The following is a 12,069-nucleotide window of genomic DNA, read 5'->3' as shown; positions in this document are numbered from 1 at the left end:
TCCATTCCATTCCCTTCCCTTCCTTTCCTTTCCCTTTCCTTCCCTTCCCTTCCACTCTATACCCTTCCCTTCCTTTCCCTTCCCTTCCCTTCCCTTCCTTTCCTTTCCTTTCCCTTTCCTTCCCTTCCACTCTATACCCTTCCCTTCCTTTCCATTCCATTCCCTTTCCTTCCTTTCCTTTCCTTTCCCTTCCCTTCCCTTCCACTCTATACCCTTCCCTTCCTTTCCATTCCATTCCCTTCCCTTCCTTTCCTTTCCATTCCCTTCCACTCTATTCCCTTCCCTTCATTTCCATTCCATAACCTTCCCTTCCTTTCCTTTCCTTCCCTTCCACTCTATACCCTTCCCTTCCTTCCATACCTTTCCCTTCTCTTCCCTTCCTTTCTGTTCCCTTCCCTTCCACTCTATACCCTTCCCTTCCTTTCCATTCCATCCCCTTCCCTTCCTTTCCATTCCATTCCCTTCCCTTTCCTTCCACTCTATACCCTTCCCTTCCCTTCCTTTCCATTCCCTTCCCTTCCTTTCCTTTCCTTTCCTTTCCCTTTCCTTCCCTTCCCTTCCCTTCCCTTCCACCCTATACCCTTCCCTTCCTTTCCATTCCCTTCCCTTCCCTTCCTTTCCTTTCCCTTTCCTTCCCTTCCCTTCCACTCTATACCCTTCCCTTCCTTTCCATTCCATTCCCTTCCCTTCCTTTCCTTTCCCTTTCCTTCCCTTCCCTTCCACTCTATACCCTTCCCTTCCTTTCCATTCCCTTCCCTTCCCTTCCTTTCCTTTCCCTATCCTTCCCTTCCCTTCCACTCCCTATACCTTCCCTTCCTTTCCATTCCCTTCCCTTCCCTTCCTTTCCTTTCCCTTTCCTTCCACTCTATACCCTTCCCTTCCTTTCCATTCCATCCCCTTCCCTTCCTTTCCTTTCCCTTTCCTTCCCTTCCCTTCCTTTCCATTCCATCCCCTTCCATTCCATTCCATTCCATTCCCTTCCCTTTCCTTCCCTTTTCTTCTTTCCATATCCCTGCCCTTCCCTTCCCTTCCTTCCTTATCTCTTCCCTTCCCTTACTTTCCATTCCATTCCCTTCCCTTCCCTTCCCTTTCCTTCTTTCCATATCCCTGCCCTTCCCTTCCCTTCCTTCCTTATCTCTTCCCTTCCCTTCCTTTCCATTCCATTCCCTTCCCTTTCCTTCTTTCCATATCCCTTCCCTTCCTTCCTTATCTCTTCCCTTCCCTTCCTTTCCATTCCATTCCCTTCCCTTTCCTTCTTTCCATATCCCTTCCCTTCCTTCCTTATCCCTTCCCTTCCCTTCCCCTCCCATCTTTCATCCCGCCCTCACACCCACCCCAATACTCACCCTCTTATTATCCACCGACAGAGTCTTGCCAATGCGCGGGAGGATGGAGTTCCGTACCCCCTTATTGAAGCACCCAGCAAGCCACATGAGGGCATAGGGCAGCTGGGCAGTGGCGATCGAGTACCCCTGGGGCCTGAACTCCTTGGCGACAGACGCGGCGATGTCTCTATACCACAGCGACTCGGTGAGGATGATGTGACGGTTACTGGCGGCCTCGGGTAAGGTGAGCGCCTGTAGGGGTGAGGGAGGTGTGAGTGGGAGAAGGTGTGTGAGGGTGTGTAAGGGTGGGAAAGTGTGTCTGTGAGGGTGTGTGAGGTGTGAGTGGGAGGTGTGTGAGGGTGTGTAAGGGTGGGAAAGTGTGTCTGTGAGGGTGTGTTAGGTTAGGTTAGGTTAGGTTTACATAGGTTTATATAGATGTTAGGTTAGGTTTACATAGGTTTATATAGATGTTAGGTTAGGTTTACATAGGTTTATATAGATGTTAGGTTAGGTTTACATAGGTTTATATAGATGTTAGGTTAGGTTAGGTTTACATAGGTTTATATAGATGTTAAGTTAGGTTTACATAGGTTTATATAGATGTTAGGTTAGGTTAACATAAGTTTATATAGGTTAGGTTAGGTTTACATAGATTTATATAGATGTTAGGTTAGGTTAGGTTTACATAGATTTATATAGATGTTAGGTTAGGTTAGGTTTACATAGGTTTATATATTTGTTAGGTTAGGTTTACATAGGTTTATATAGATGTTAGGTTAGGTTTACATAGGTTTATATAGATGTTAGGTTAGGTTAGGTTTCTATGGAGGAGGGAACTGGAAAAAGAAGGAAAGAAAAGAGGGAAAAATAAGAAAAAGAGAAGGAAAGAAATTAGAAAGGAACACACACACACACACACACACACACACACACACACACACACACACACACACACACCTTAAAACACACACTGACATGCGATTTGGCCACACATACACACATACAACCCCTCCCCCTCTACCCCCCCCCTAAAACACCCACCTTAACATGCGCCTTGGCCACACACACACACATACAAACCCCCCCCTCTACCCCCCCCCCCTAAAACACACACTTTGACATGCGATTTGGCCACACATACACACATACACCCCCCCCCCCTCTACCCCCCCCCTAAAACACCCACCTTAACATGCGCCTTGGCCACATCGCGCACATCACACACGGGGAACTGCACGCGGGGCACCCCAGGGTAGGCCTTGTTGACGATGTTTGCCATGAGAATCACTGATGTAGCGGACTTGTGTGCCTCAATCAGTGGGGGGCCAAAGATCAGTGTGGGGTTGATGACGGCAAGCTCGAACTTCTGCTCCTCTGTGGGGGTGATGGAAGGGGTGTTATGGGGTGACGGGGGGAGGGAGGGGAGGTTGTATGAGGGTATAGGAGGTGGAGGAAGTTCTGGAGAAGTTTTGATCCGGTCTGATGTCTTTTCTGCCCTTCCTTTATCCTTTTTATCCTTCCCTTCCTTTCCCTTCTCTCCCCTTCCCTTCTATTTCCTTCCCTTTCCTTCCTTCCTTTCCCTTCCCTACCCTCTCCTTCCTTTCCCTTCCCTTCCCTTCTCTTCCCTTCTTCTCCTCTCCCCTTCCCTTCTATTTCCTTCCCTTTCCTTCCTTCCTTTCCCTTCCCTACCCTACCCTCTCTTTCCCTTCCCTTCCCTTCTCCTCTCCCCTTCCCTTCTATTTCCTTCCCTTTCCTTCCTTCCTTTCCCTTTCCTATCCTCTCCTTCCTTTCCCTTCCCTTCCCTTCTCTTCCCTTCCCTTCTCTCCCCTTCCCTTCTATTTCCTTCCCTTTCCTTCCTTCCTTTCCCTTTCCCTTCCCTTTCTTTCTCTTCCCTTCTTCTCCTCTCCTTCCCTTCCTATTTCCTTCCCTTCATCTCCTTCCTTCCCTTCCCTTCTCTTCCCTTCTCCTCCTCTCCCCTTCCCTTCTATTTCCTTCCCTTTCCTTCCTTCCTTTCCCTTTCCTATCCTCTCCTTCCTTTCCCTTCCCTTCCCATCCCTTCTTCTCCTCTCCCCTTCCCTTCTCTTTACTGCCATACTTTCCTTTCATTCCCTTCTATTTCCTTCCCTTTCCTTCCTTCCTTCCTTTCCCTTCCCTTCCCTTCCCTTTCCCTTCCCTTCCTTACCCCTTCCCTTCCCCCCCCCTCACCTGGGAGCTCCTTGAGGAAGTCCCAGGCAGCCTTCTCCGCCACGGCCTTGGACTTGGTGTAGGAGTCGAGGGTGGGAGACTCAGGGTCGGTCCAGTCCTCTTCATTGTACTTCTTGTTGGGGTCCGCTGCGGTCTCACCTGGGGGAAGGGGGGGAGGGGTTAGTTCAGGGGTATGGCCACAGGGGAGGGAAGGGGAAAGAAGGAATGAGAGAAAAATTGGGGAGGAAGAAATGGGGAGAGGAGGGGAGAGGGGAGAGGGGTGATAAGGTGAGGTGGGGTATGTTTAATTAAAAGAGGGGAAATGAGGGTAGAGGAGGGGTGAATTGGAGGTGACAGGAGGGGAGGTTCAGGGGTATGGGAAGTGGGGAGGAAGGGGGAAGGGGTTACTTTAGGGTATGGGAAGTGGGGAGGAAGGGGGAAGGGGTTACTTTAGGGTATGGGAAGTGGGGAGGAAGGGGGAAGGGGTTACTTTAGGGTATGGGAAGTGGGGAGGAAGGGGGAAGGGGTTACTTTAGGGTATGGGAAGTGGGGAGGAAGGGGGAAGGGGTTACTTTAGGGAGGGGTTACTTTAGGGTATGTGAAGAGGGGACGGGGAGTCTAGAGCAGCGGACCATGGGCTAATATTTACTTTATGAAAAAAAAAAAAAAAAAAAAAAAAATATCAACATTATTACCCCGCGGGCTTCGGCGATGGGAAAGCCGAGAGGTGGCCGAGAAACATCAATATTACACTGCATTTTGAGACTAAGAAAAGAGCATGGAACGTATATCAGAGTGCTCCTCTCATAACCACAAAGCCATTAAAAAAATTCAACTTTACTCAAACTCCGTTCTTTGGCATCTAGCCGAGAGTCGCTTGTTGTCTACTTTAGAGAATTTGACAAGTGCTTACTGTATGGATAGCTATTTCAGTCTGCCATGACCTTACAGCACCACCTATGACATAAAAGCCCACCTCAAGATCACTCACCCACCACAATGACCCAGGGCATGCATGGTGGGTTGCTCTATGCCACCACCTACAATTAGCCCGAATTAGGTGTTTTGAGCCGAAGTTGCCAGGTTAACTTAGGTTTTCTATGTCTACTCAGGCTTACCATTGTTAATTAAATATGTGAGGGAATTTTATCTGTATATGCAAGGGGGGGATGGAAGGGAGGATCCATTCTTAGGGGGGGTATTGAAAAGTAAGGGCTTGATAGTGTACGGGTGGGCAGGAACGGGGTAATCTATGTGTCAGTAAATGGAGGGGAAGAAGAGATTACAGGGGAAGGGAAGGGGAGAAGGAAAGAAGGGAAGCAGAGGAAGGGTAAGGAAAGGAAAGGGGAGATGAGTGGGAGCAGATGAATGGCAGGGGAAGGAAGGGAGAGGAAGATAAGGGAAGGGAAGGGAGAGAAGGAAGGGTAGGGAAAGGAAAGGGAAATGGGATAAGAAAGGGGAGATGAGAGGAAGCAGAGGAATGGCAGGGGAAGGAAGGGAGAGGAAGATAAGGGAAGGGAAGTGAGGGAAAGAAGGGTAGAGGAAGGGTTAGATTAGGGAGGATAGGGAAAGGAGAAAGAGATAAGGGAGGGAAAGGGATAAGAAGGGGAGGGGAAGGAGGAGGTAAGAAAGGAAGGGAAGAGAAAGGGAAGGGAAGCAGAGAAGTGATGGGGGAAGGGATAACATAAAAAAGAGAGAGGGAGAGAAGGAAAAGGAAGGGATAAAGTTAACAGAGAGAAGGAAGGAAGGAAGGAAGGAAGGTTAGGTTAGACCTTTAAGGGAGACAATAGAGATAAGGAAGGAAGGAAGGTTAGGTTAAACTAGGTTAGGGGAGATTATACAGGTTAACTAAGGTCCTGTATCTCTATAAAAAGGGAGATTATACAGGTCAACTAAGGTCCTGTATCTCTATAAAAAGGGAGATTATACAGGTTAACTAAGGTCCTGTATCTCTATAAAAAGGGAGATTATACAGGTTAACTAAGGTCCTGTATCTATAAAAAAAAGGGAGATTATACAGGTTAACTAAGGTCCTGTATCTATAAAAAGGGAGATTATACAGGTTAACTAAGGTCCTGTATCTCTATAAAAAGGGAGATTATACAGGTTAACTAAGGTCCTGTATCTCTGTAAAAAGGGAGATTATACAGGTTAACTAAGGTCCTGTATCTCTATAAAAAGGGAGATTATACAGGTTAACTAAGGTCCTGTATCTATAAAAAGGGAGATTATACAGGTTAACTAAGGTCCTGTATCTCTAAAAAGGGAGATTATACAGGTTAACTAAGGTCCTGTATCTATAAAAGGAGATTATACAGGTTAACTAAGGTCCTGTATCTCTAAAAGGTAGATTATACAGGTTAACTAAGGTCCTGTATCTCTGTAAAAAGGGAGATTATACAGGTTAACTAAGGTCCTGTATCTCTGTAAAAAGGGAGATTATACAGGTTAACTAAGGTCCTGTATCTATAAAAAAAAAGGGAGATTATACAGGTTAACTAAGGTCCTGTATCTCTATAAAAAGGGAGATTATACAGGTTAACTAAGGTCCTGCATCTCTATAAAAAGGGAGATTATACAGGTTAACTAAGGTCCTGTATCTCTATAAAAAGGGAGATTATACAGGTTAACTAAGGTCCTGTATCTGTGTAAAAAGGGAGATTATACAGGTTAACTAAGGTCCTGTATCTCTATAAAAAGGGAGATTATACAGGTTAACTAAGGTCCTGTATCTCTATAAAAAGGGAGATTATACAGGTTAACTAAGGTCCTGTATCTGTGTAAAAAGGGAGATTATACAGGTTAACTAAGGTCCTGTATCTCTATAAAAAGGGAGATTATACAGGTTAACTAAGGTCCTGTATCTCTATAAAAAGGGAGACTGTACAGGTTAACTAAGGTCCTGTATCTATAAAAAAAAAGGGAGATTATACAGGTTAACTAAGGTCCTGTATCTCTGTAAAAAGGGAGATTATACAGGTTAACTAAGGTCCTGTATCTCTATAAAAAGGGAGACTATACAGGTCAACTAAGGTCCTGTATCTCTATAAAAAGGGAGACTATACAGGTTAACTAAGGTCCTGTATCTCTATAAAAAGGGAGACTATACAGGTTAACTAAGGTCCTGTATCTCCCTCCCTTCCTCCCTCCCTCACCAAACACTGCAGCAAAGGACGAAAGAAATGGAAAGAAGGGAGACTATAAAAAGGGAGATAGGGGAGAAAAGGGAGATTATACAAGTTAACTAAGGTCCTGTATCTCCCTTCCTCCCTCACTCACCAAACACTGCAGCAAAGGACAAAAGAAATGGAAAGAAGGGAGACTATAAAAAGGGAGATAGGGGAGAAAAGGGAGATTATACAGGTTAACTACTGTATCTTCCTCCCTTCCTCCCTCACTCACCAAACACTGCAGCAAAGGACGAAAGAAATGGAAAGAAGGGAGACTATAAAAAGGGAGATAGGGGAGAAAAGGGAGATTATACAAGTTAACTAAGGTCCTGTATCTCCCTCCCTTCCTCCCTCCCTCACCAAACACTGCAGCAAAGGACAAAAGAAATGGAAAGAAGGGAGACTATAAAAAGGGAAATAGGGGAGAAAAGGGAGATTATACAAGTTAACTAAGGTCCTGTATCTCCCTCCCTTCCTCCCTCACTCACCAAACACTGCAGCAAAGGACGAAAGAAATGGAAAGAAGGGAGACTATAAAAAGGGAGATTATACAAGGAAATGGAAAGAAGGGAGACTATAAAAAGGGAGATTATACAGGTTAACTAAGGTCCTGTATCTCCCTCCCTTCCTCCCTCACTCACCAAACACTGCAGCAAAGGACGAAAGAAATGGAAAGAAGGGAGACTATAAAAAGGGAGATTATACAAGTTAACTAAGGTCCTGTATCTCCCTCCCTTCCTCCCTCACTCACCAAACACTGCAGCAAAGGATGATGTCAGAACCACCCTCTTGACAGCCCCGTTCTGAGCTGCCACAGCCCTCAGCACCCTCAGCGTCCCTTCCTTGGCCGGGCCCAGCACCTCCTCCTCTGGCACGGCGCGGTTGGTCTGGTCAGGGAATGGGCTTGCCACGTGAGCTACCAATGTGCACCCCTCCACCGCCCTGGGGAAGAGGGAAGGGGTGAGATGGGGTGATGGGGAGATGGGGTGATGGGAGGGAGGAAGGGGTGAGAGGGGAGGATGGGGGGATAAATAGGGTGATGGGAGAGAGGAAGGGGTGGAAAAGTGGGGTAATGGGAGGGAGGAAGGGGTGAGAAATGGGGTGATGGGAGGAAGGGGTGAGAAATGGGGTGATGGGAGGAAGGGGTGAGAGGGGAGGATGGGGGGATAAATAGGGTGATGGGTGGGAGGAAGGGGTGAGAAATGGGGTGATGGGAGGAAGGAAAGGGTGAGAAATGGTGTGGTGGGATGGGGAGAGAAGGGTAGGGGTGAAGGGAGGGGAGAGAAGGGGTGTGGGGTGAAGGAATGGTATGGGGAGGAAAGTATGGGGAGATGAGGAGAGGGAGGATGAGGAGAAGGGGGAGGGGAGATAAACGTTGGGGAGGAAATTATGTATATTGAGAATTGGGGAGAGGAGGGAGAGGGTTGAGGTGGGGAGGATAGAATGCTTAGAAGAGGGGAGAGGAGGGTAGAGGAGGGGTGAAATGGAGGTGACAGGAGGGGAGGGGAGAGAAAGGGTAATTGGGGAGAAAGTTATGGGGGGAGGGGAGAGAAAGGGGAGAAGAAAGGAAGGAGTTTGGGGTGAAGGAATGGGTGGGGAGAAGAGGGAAGAGAAAGGGGAGAGAGGGAGACAGGAGAAAAGGAAGGAAGGACTGTGGGGTGAAGGAATGGGTTGGGAGGGAAGGAAGGAGGAGTGTGGGGTGAAGGAATGGGTGGGGAGGGGAGGAAGGTGGGGAGAGGGGGAGACAGGAGAGAAAAGGAAGGACTGTGGGGTGAAGAAATGGGTGTGGAGGGGAGGAAGGTGGGGAGAGGGGGAGACAGGAGAGAAAAGGGAGGGGTGTGGGGTGAAGAAATGGGTGTGGAGGGGAGGAAGGTGGGGTGAGATGGGGTGAGGGGAGGAAAGGGAGGGGTGTGGGGTTCATCTTCAAAATCAAAACAAGTTATTCATTGTCACCCTAATATATCCTTTGTATGTAAAATGACGAAGGAAGAAGGAGGAGGAGGAGGAGGAGAAGGGTTGAAGAAGGGGAGGAAGGGAAGATGGGGAGGAGGAAGAGGGAAGGGAAGGGAGAGGGTAGGAAAGGAAGAAGGGAAGGGAAGGGAGGGAGGGAAAGGAAAGAAGAGAAAATGATGAAGGGAGAGGGGAGAAAAGGAAGGAGAAGGGAAGGGAAGAAGGGAGAGGAGTAGGAAAGGGAGGGAGGAAAAGGAAAGAGGAGAAAAGGATGAAGGGAGGGAGAGGGGAAGGGAGGAAGGGAAAGGGAAGGGAAGTGAGAGAAGAGGAAGAGGGGAAGGGAAGGGAGAGGGTAGGAAAGGAAGGGAGGAAAGGAAGAAGGGTGGAAGAGGGAAAGGGAAGGGAAGAGAAGGGAAAGAGTAAGAAGGGAAGGGAAAGAAAGAAGGGAAGAATGAACATAAGGAAGAAATATCCATGTAAAAATGTGACCATCTGTGTGTGTGTGTGTGTGTGTGTGTGTGTGTGTGTGTGTAACCTGAGTATCGTTTTCTGTTTATCCCGGCAACGTTTTCCCATTTTCTCTCTTGCCTAAAGGAGTGAGTGGAGGGGAGACTTGCTTATCAGGGAAGGAAAAGGTTATCATTAGAAGCAGATACATGGTGGTAGTGGTAGTAGTAGTAGTAGTAGTAGTAGTAGTAGTAGTAGTAGTAGTAGTAGTAGTAGTAGTAGTGATGGTAAGATAGTTCACAAGTATTTTTATCTGCTGGCCTAATCTTTTTTTTTACTATTGTCTTGCGTTTGGACATGAAGCGAAGAGAAGGGAATATATACCTACTCCACCCATTTCAGGAAGACACTCTGGGCACACAGTTAGAGCAGTAAGGAATGCGTAAACTGCTAAGTCATTCTATACAACACATTTCATATTTTTTAGCGACCAACTACTTTAAAATCACAAATGGACCCACTACAAAATTTCCCCCACTTACTTGTTATATGCCTCATCCTTTTGGTTAATTAAAGCAGTAACGAATAGTAAACTGCTAAGTCTTTCATTGTAAACAACACATTTCTTATTTTTTAGCGACCAACTACTTTAAAATCACAAATGGACCCACTACAAAATTTCCCCCACTTACTTGTCCTATGCCTCATCCTTTTGGTTAATTAAAGCAGTAACGAATGAGTAAACTGCTAAGTCTTTCATTCTATACAACATTTCACATTTTTTAGCAACCAACTACTAGCTATTAACTACTTTTAAATCAATTGCAGATAGGCGCACTACACGGCCGCCCGACTTACTTGTCCCACCCCTCATCGCTGGTCAGGTCGGCAGCCACCAATTCGAGGGGGTGCTTCGCGTCCGGCACCAGGTTCTTGAGGGGCGCCACCTTCGCCTCATTCTCCAGGCTACGGACGGTTCCCCTCACACGGTACCCTTCCTCCTGAAGCTGCTTGGCCACATGGGAACCCAGGTACCCACTCACACCCGTCACCAGCACCACTGTGGGGAGAGGGAAGGTTAGACATGGGAGGAGACGGAAGAGGGAAGAGCAGAAGGGGAGGGAAGGCGAGAGGGGGAAAGGAAGACTAGGGTGGGGAGAAAGGGAAGAAGGGGAGAGGAAGGAAATGAAAGAAGGGAAGAGGGAAGAGAGTAGAAGAGGAGGGAAGGGAGAGAGGGGGGAAATGGAAGACTGGGGAGGGAAGGCTGGGGAGAAAAGGAAGAAGGGGAGGGAAGGGTGGGGAGAAAAGGAAGAAGGGGGAGGGAAGGGAGAGGGGAAAAAAGGAAGAAGGGGGAGGGAAGGGTGGGGAGAAAAGGAAGAAGGGGAGGGAAGGGTGGGGAGAAAAGGAAGAAGGGGGAGGGAAGGGTGGGGAGAAAGGGAAGAAGGGGAGAGGAGGGAAATGAAAGAGGGAAGAGTAGAAGAGAAGGAAAGGGAAGAAAGAAAGGAGGAAAAGGAGGAAAGGAATAAGAAAGGAAGGAAAAAAACAGGGAAAGGGAACTGGAAAAAAAGGGAAGGAAAAAAAAAGAAAGAGATTATAAATGAACACACACACACACACACACACACACACACACACACACACACACACCACCCTTACCCCCCCCCCCCCCACACACACACACACACACTTATCCTTTTCCCAAAAAAATAATACGTATATAATCTAGAATAACTCTTAGGTGGCAACACTTCACTTCACCAACAGACAGACAGACAGACAGACAGACAGACGGACAAATACATGTTTATAAGTAAAGGTAGAGGTGGGCTTGGCTCCGGTGCACATCTCCGAACCCTGGACCCTTTGAGCCTGTCGTGGGTCGGGCCGGGATTCGAACCTTGCCCAGCGGAGTCATAGGCAGGCGCTCAAACCACTAGACCACGGAGGGAGTTAATAATTACATGCTAGAAATATTGTTTTTATACATTTCCTCCATAAACTTGCAAAGCCCAGATAAAAACAAGCACCATCTCGCGACATTGCTGGTGAGAATAAAAAAAAAATAATGTTAGGAAGAGCAAAATCTTAAAATATTCAACGGACGAGACGCCGCTCACGCAAGCACGAGCTGGCCGCTGATTGGCTGCCTCCGCGTGACGTCATCAAGTGCTTGCTCCCCTCAGCGAATCAGCGCGCGCGATATTTAAATGTCACGCGCGCTACCATTTATCATGCTTATTGTTATTGTTGTTTTATATTGAAGTTGCTTGGTTTATTTGTTTCTTTACTTCTCTTTCCTCCTCCTCTTCCTTCCCTCCTTCCTTCCTCCTCCTCCTCTTCTTCTTCTTCTTCTTCTTCTTCCTCTTCCTTCTCCTCCTCCTTTCTCATGTCCAAGGTCAGGGAAGATAATGGAAAGAATGGAGGAGGAATTTATCTCTCCCTTCCTCCCCTCCTCTTCCGTTTGTCTTCCCTTCCCTCTTCATTCTTCCTCCTCTTCCTCTCTTCTCCCTTCCTTCCATTCCTTTACTTCCCTCACTCTTCTTCTTTTCCCTCCATTTCCTTCCTTTCCTTCTCTCCCTTCTATTCTTTATCCTTTCCTTCCCCTTCTACCCTTCCTCTTCCTTTCGTCTTCTCTTCCCTTCAATCTTCGCTCTTCCTCTTCCTCTTCCTCTCTTCTCCCTTCCTTCCATTCCTTTACTTCCCTCCCTTTTCTTCTTTTCCCTCCATTTCCTTCCTTTCCTTCTCTCCCTTCTATTCTTTATCCTTTCCTTCCCTTCCTCTTCTTCCCTTCCCTTCTCTTTCCTTCCTTTCATTCCCTTCCCTTCCTTTCCTTCTCTTTCCTTCCCTTCCTCTTCTTTCTTTCCTTCCCTTCCCTTCCCTTCCTTTCCTTTCCTTTCCTTCCCTTCCCTTCTTCCTTTCCTTCCCTTCCCTTTCTGTACCTTCATTACCATATTTGTCCCCTCCTCCTCCTCCTCCTCCTCCTCCTCCTCCTC

At 47.4% G+C, this 12,069-nt stretch overlaps 1 protein-coding gene and 2 long non-coding RNA genes across 6 annotated transcripts in view; 2 read left to right on the top strand and 1 right to left on the bottom strand.

Annotated features, from left to right (window-relative positions):
- Positions 1-12,069, bottom strand: part of LOC126989328 (uncharacterized) — a 28,285-nt gene that overhangs the window by 11,650 nt on the left and 4,566 nt on the right. The window contains exons 2-6 of the mRNA XM_050847959.1: positions 9,935-10,136; positions 7,431-7,621; positions 3,531-3,668; positions 2,512-2,699; positions 1,347-1,577 (exon numbers count right to left, since the gene is read on the bottom strand). Of these exons, the coding sequence (XP_050703916.1) occupies positions 1,347-1,577; positions 2,512-2,699; positions 3,531-3,668; positions 7,431-7,621; positions 9,935-10,136 (950 nt within the window). The remainder of the gene's footprint in view (positions 1-1,346; positions 1,578-2,511; positions 2,700-3,530; positions 3,669-7,430; positions 7,622-9,934; positions 10,137-12,069) is intronic.
- On the top strand, positions 1,610-2,325 carry LOC126989332 (uncharacterized). The gene is made up of 3 exons (XR_007743204.1): positions 1,610-1,868; positions 1,906-2,105; positions 2,138-2,325. It is a non-coding gene; the product is annotated as an uncharacterized LOC126989332 (long non-coding RNA).
- LOC126989331 (uncharacterized) lies at positions 4,116-7,491 on the top strand. Of its 4 annotated transcripts, none has more exons than XR_007743203.1 (4): positions 4,116-5,755; positions 6,101-6,408; positions 6,499-6,758; positions 7,397-7,491. It is a non-coding gene; the product is annotated as an uncharacterized LOC126989331 (long non-coding RNA). The 4 variants fall into 4 exon arrangements; XR_007743200.1 differs by having other exon boundaries at positions 7,287-7,415; XR_007743201.1 differs by lacking the exon at positions 7,397-7,491 and adding an exon at positions 7,134-7,232.

Source organism: Eriocheir sinensis, unplaced genomic scaffold (genome assembly GCF_024679095.1).
Source record: "Eriocheir sinensis breed Jianghai 21 unplaced genomic scaffold, ASM2467909v1 Scaffold113, whole genome shotgun sequence".
NCBI classification, from domain to species: domain Eukaryota; kingdom Metazoa; phylum Arthropoda; class Malacostraca; order Decapoda; family Varunidae; genus Eriocheir; species Eriocheir sinensis.
This window is presented reverse-complemented; position numbering and strand designations above follow the sequence as displayed.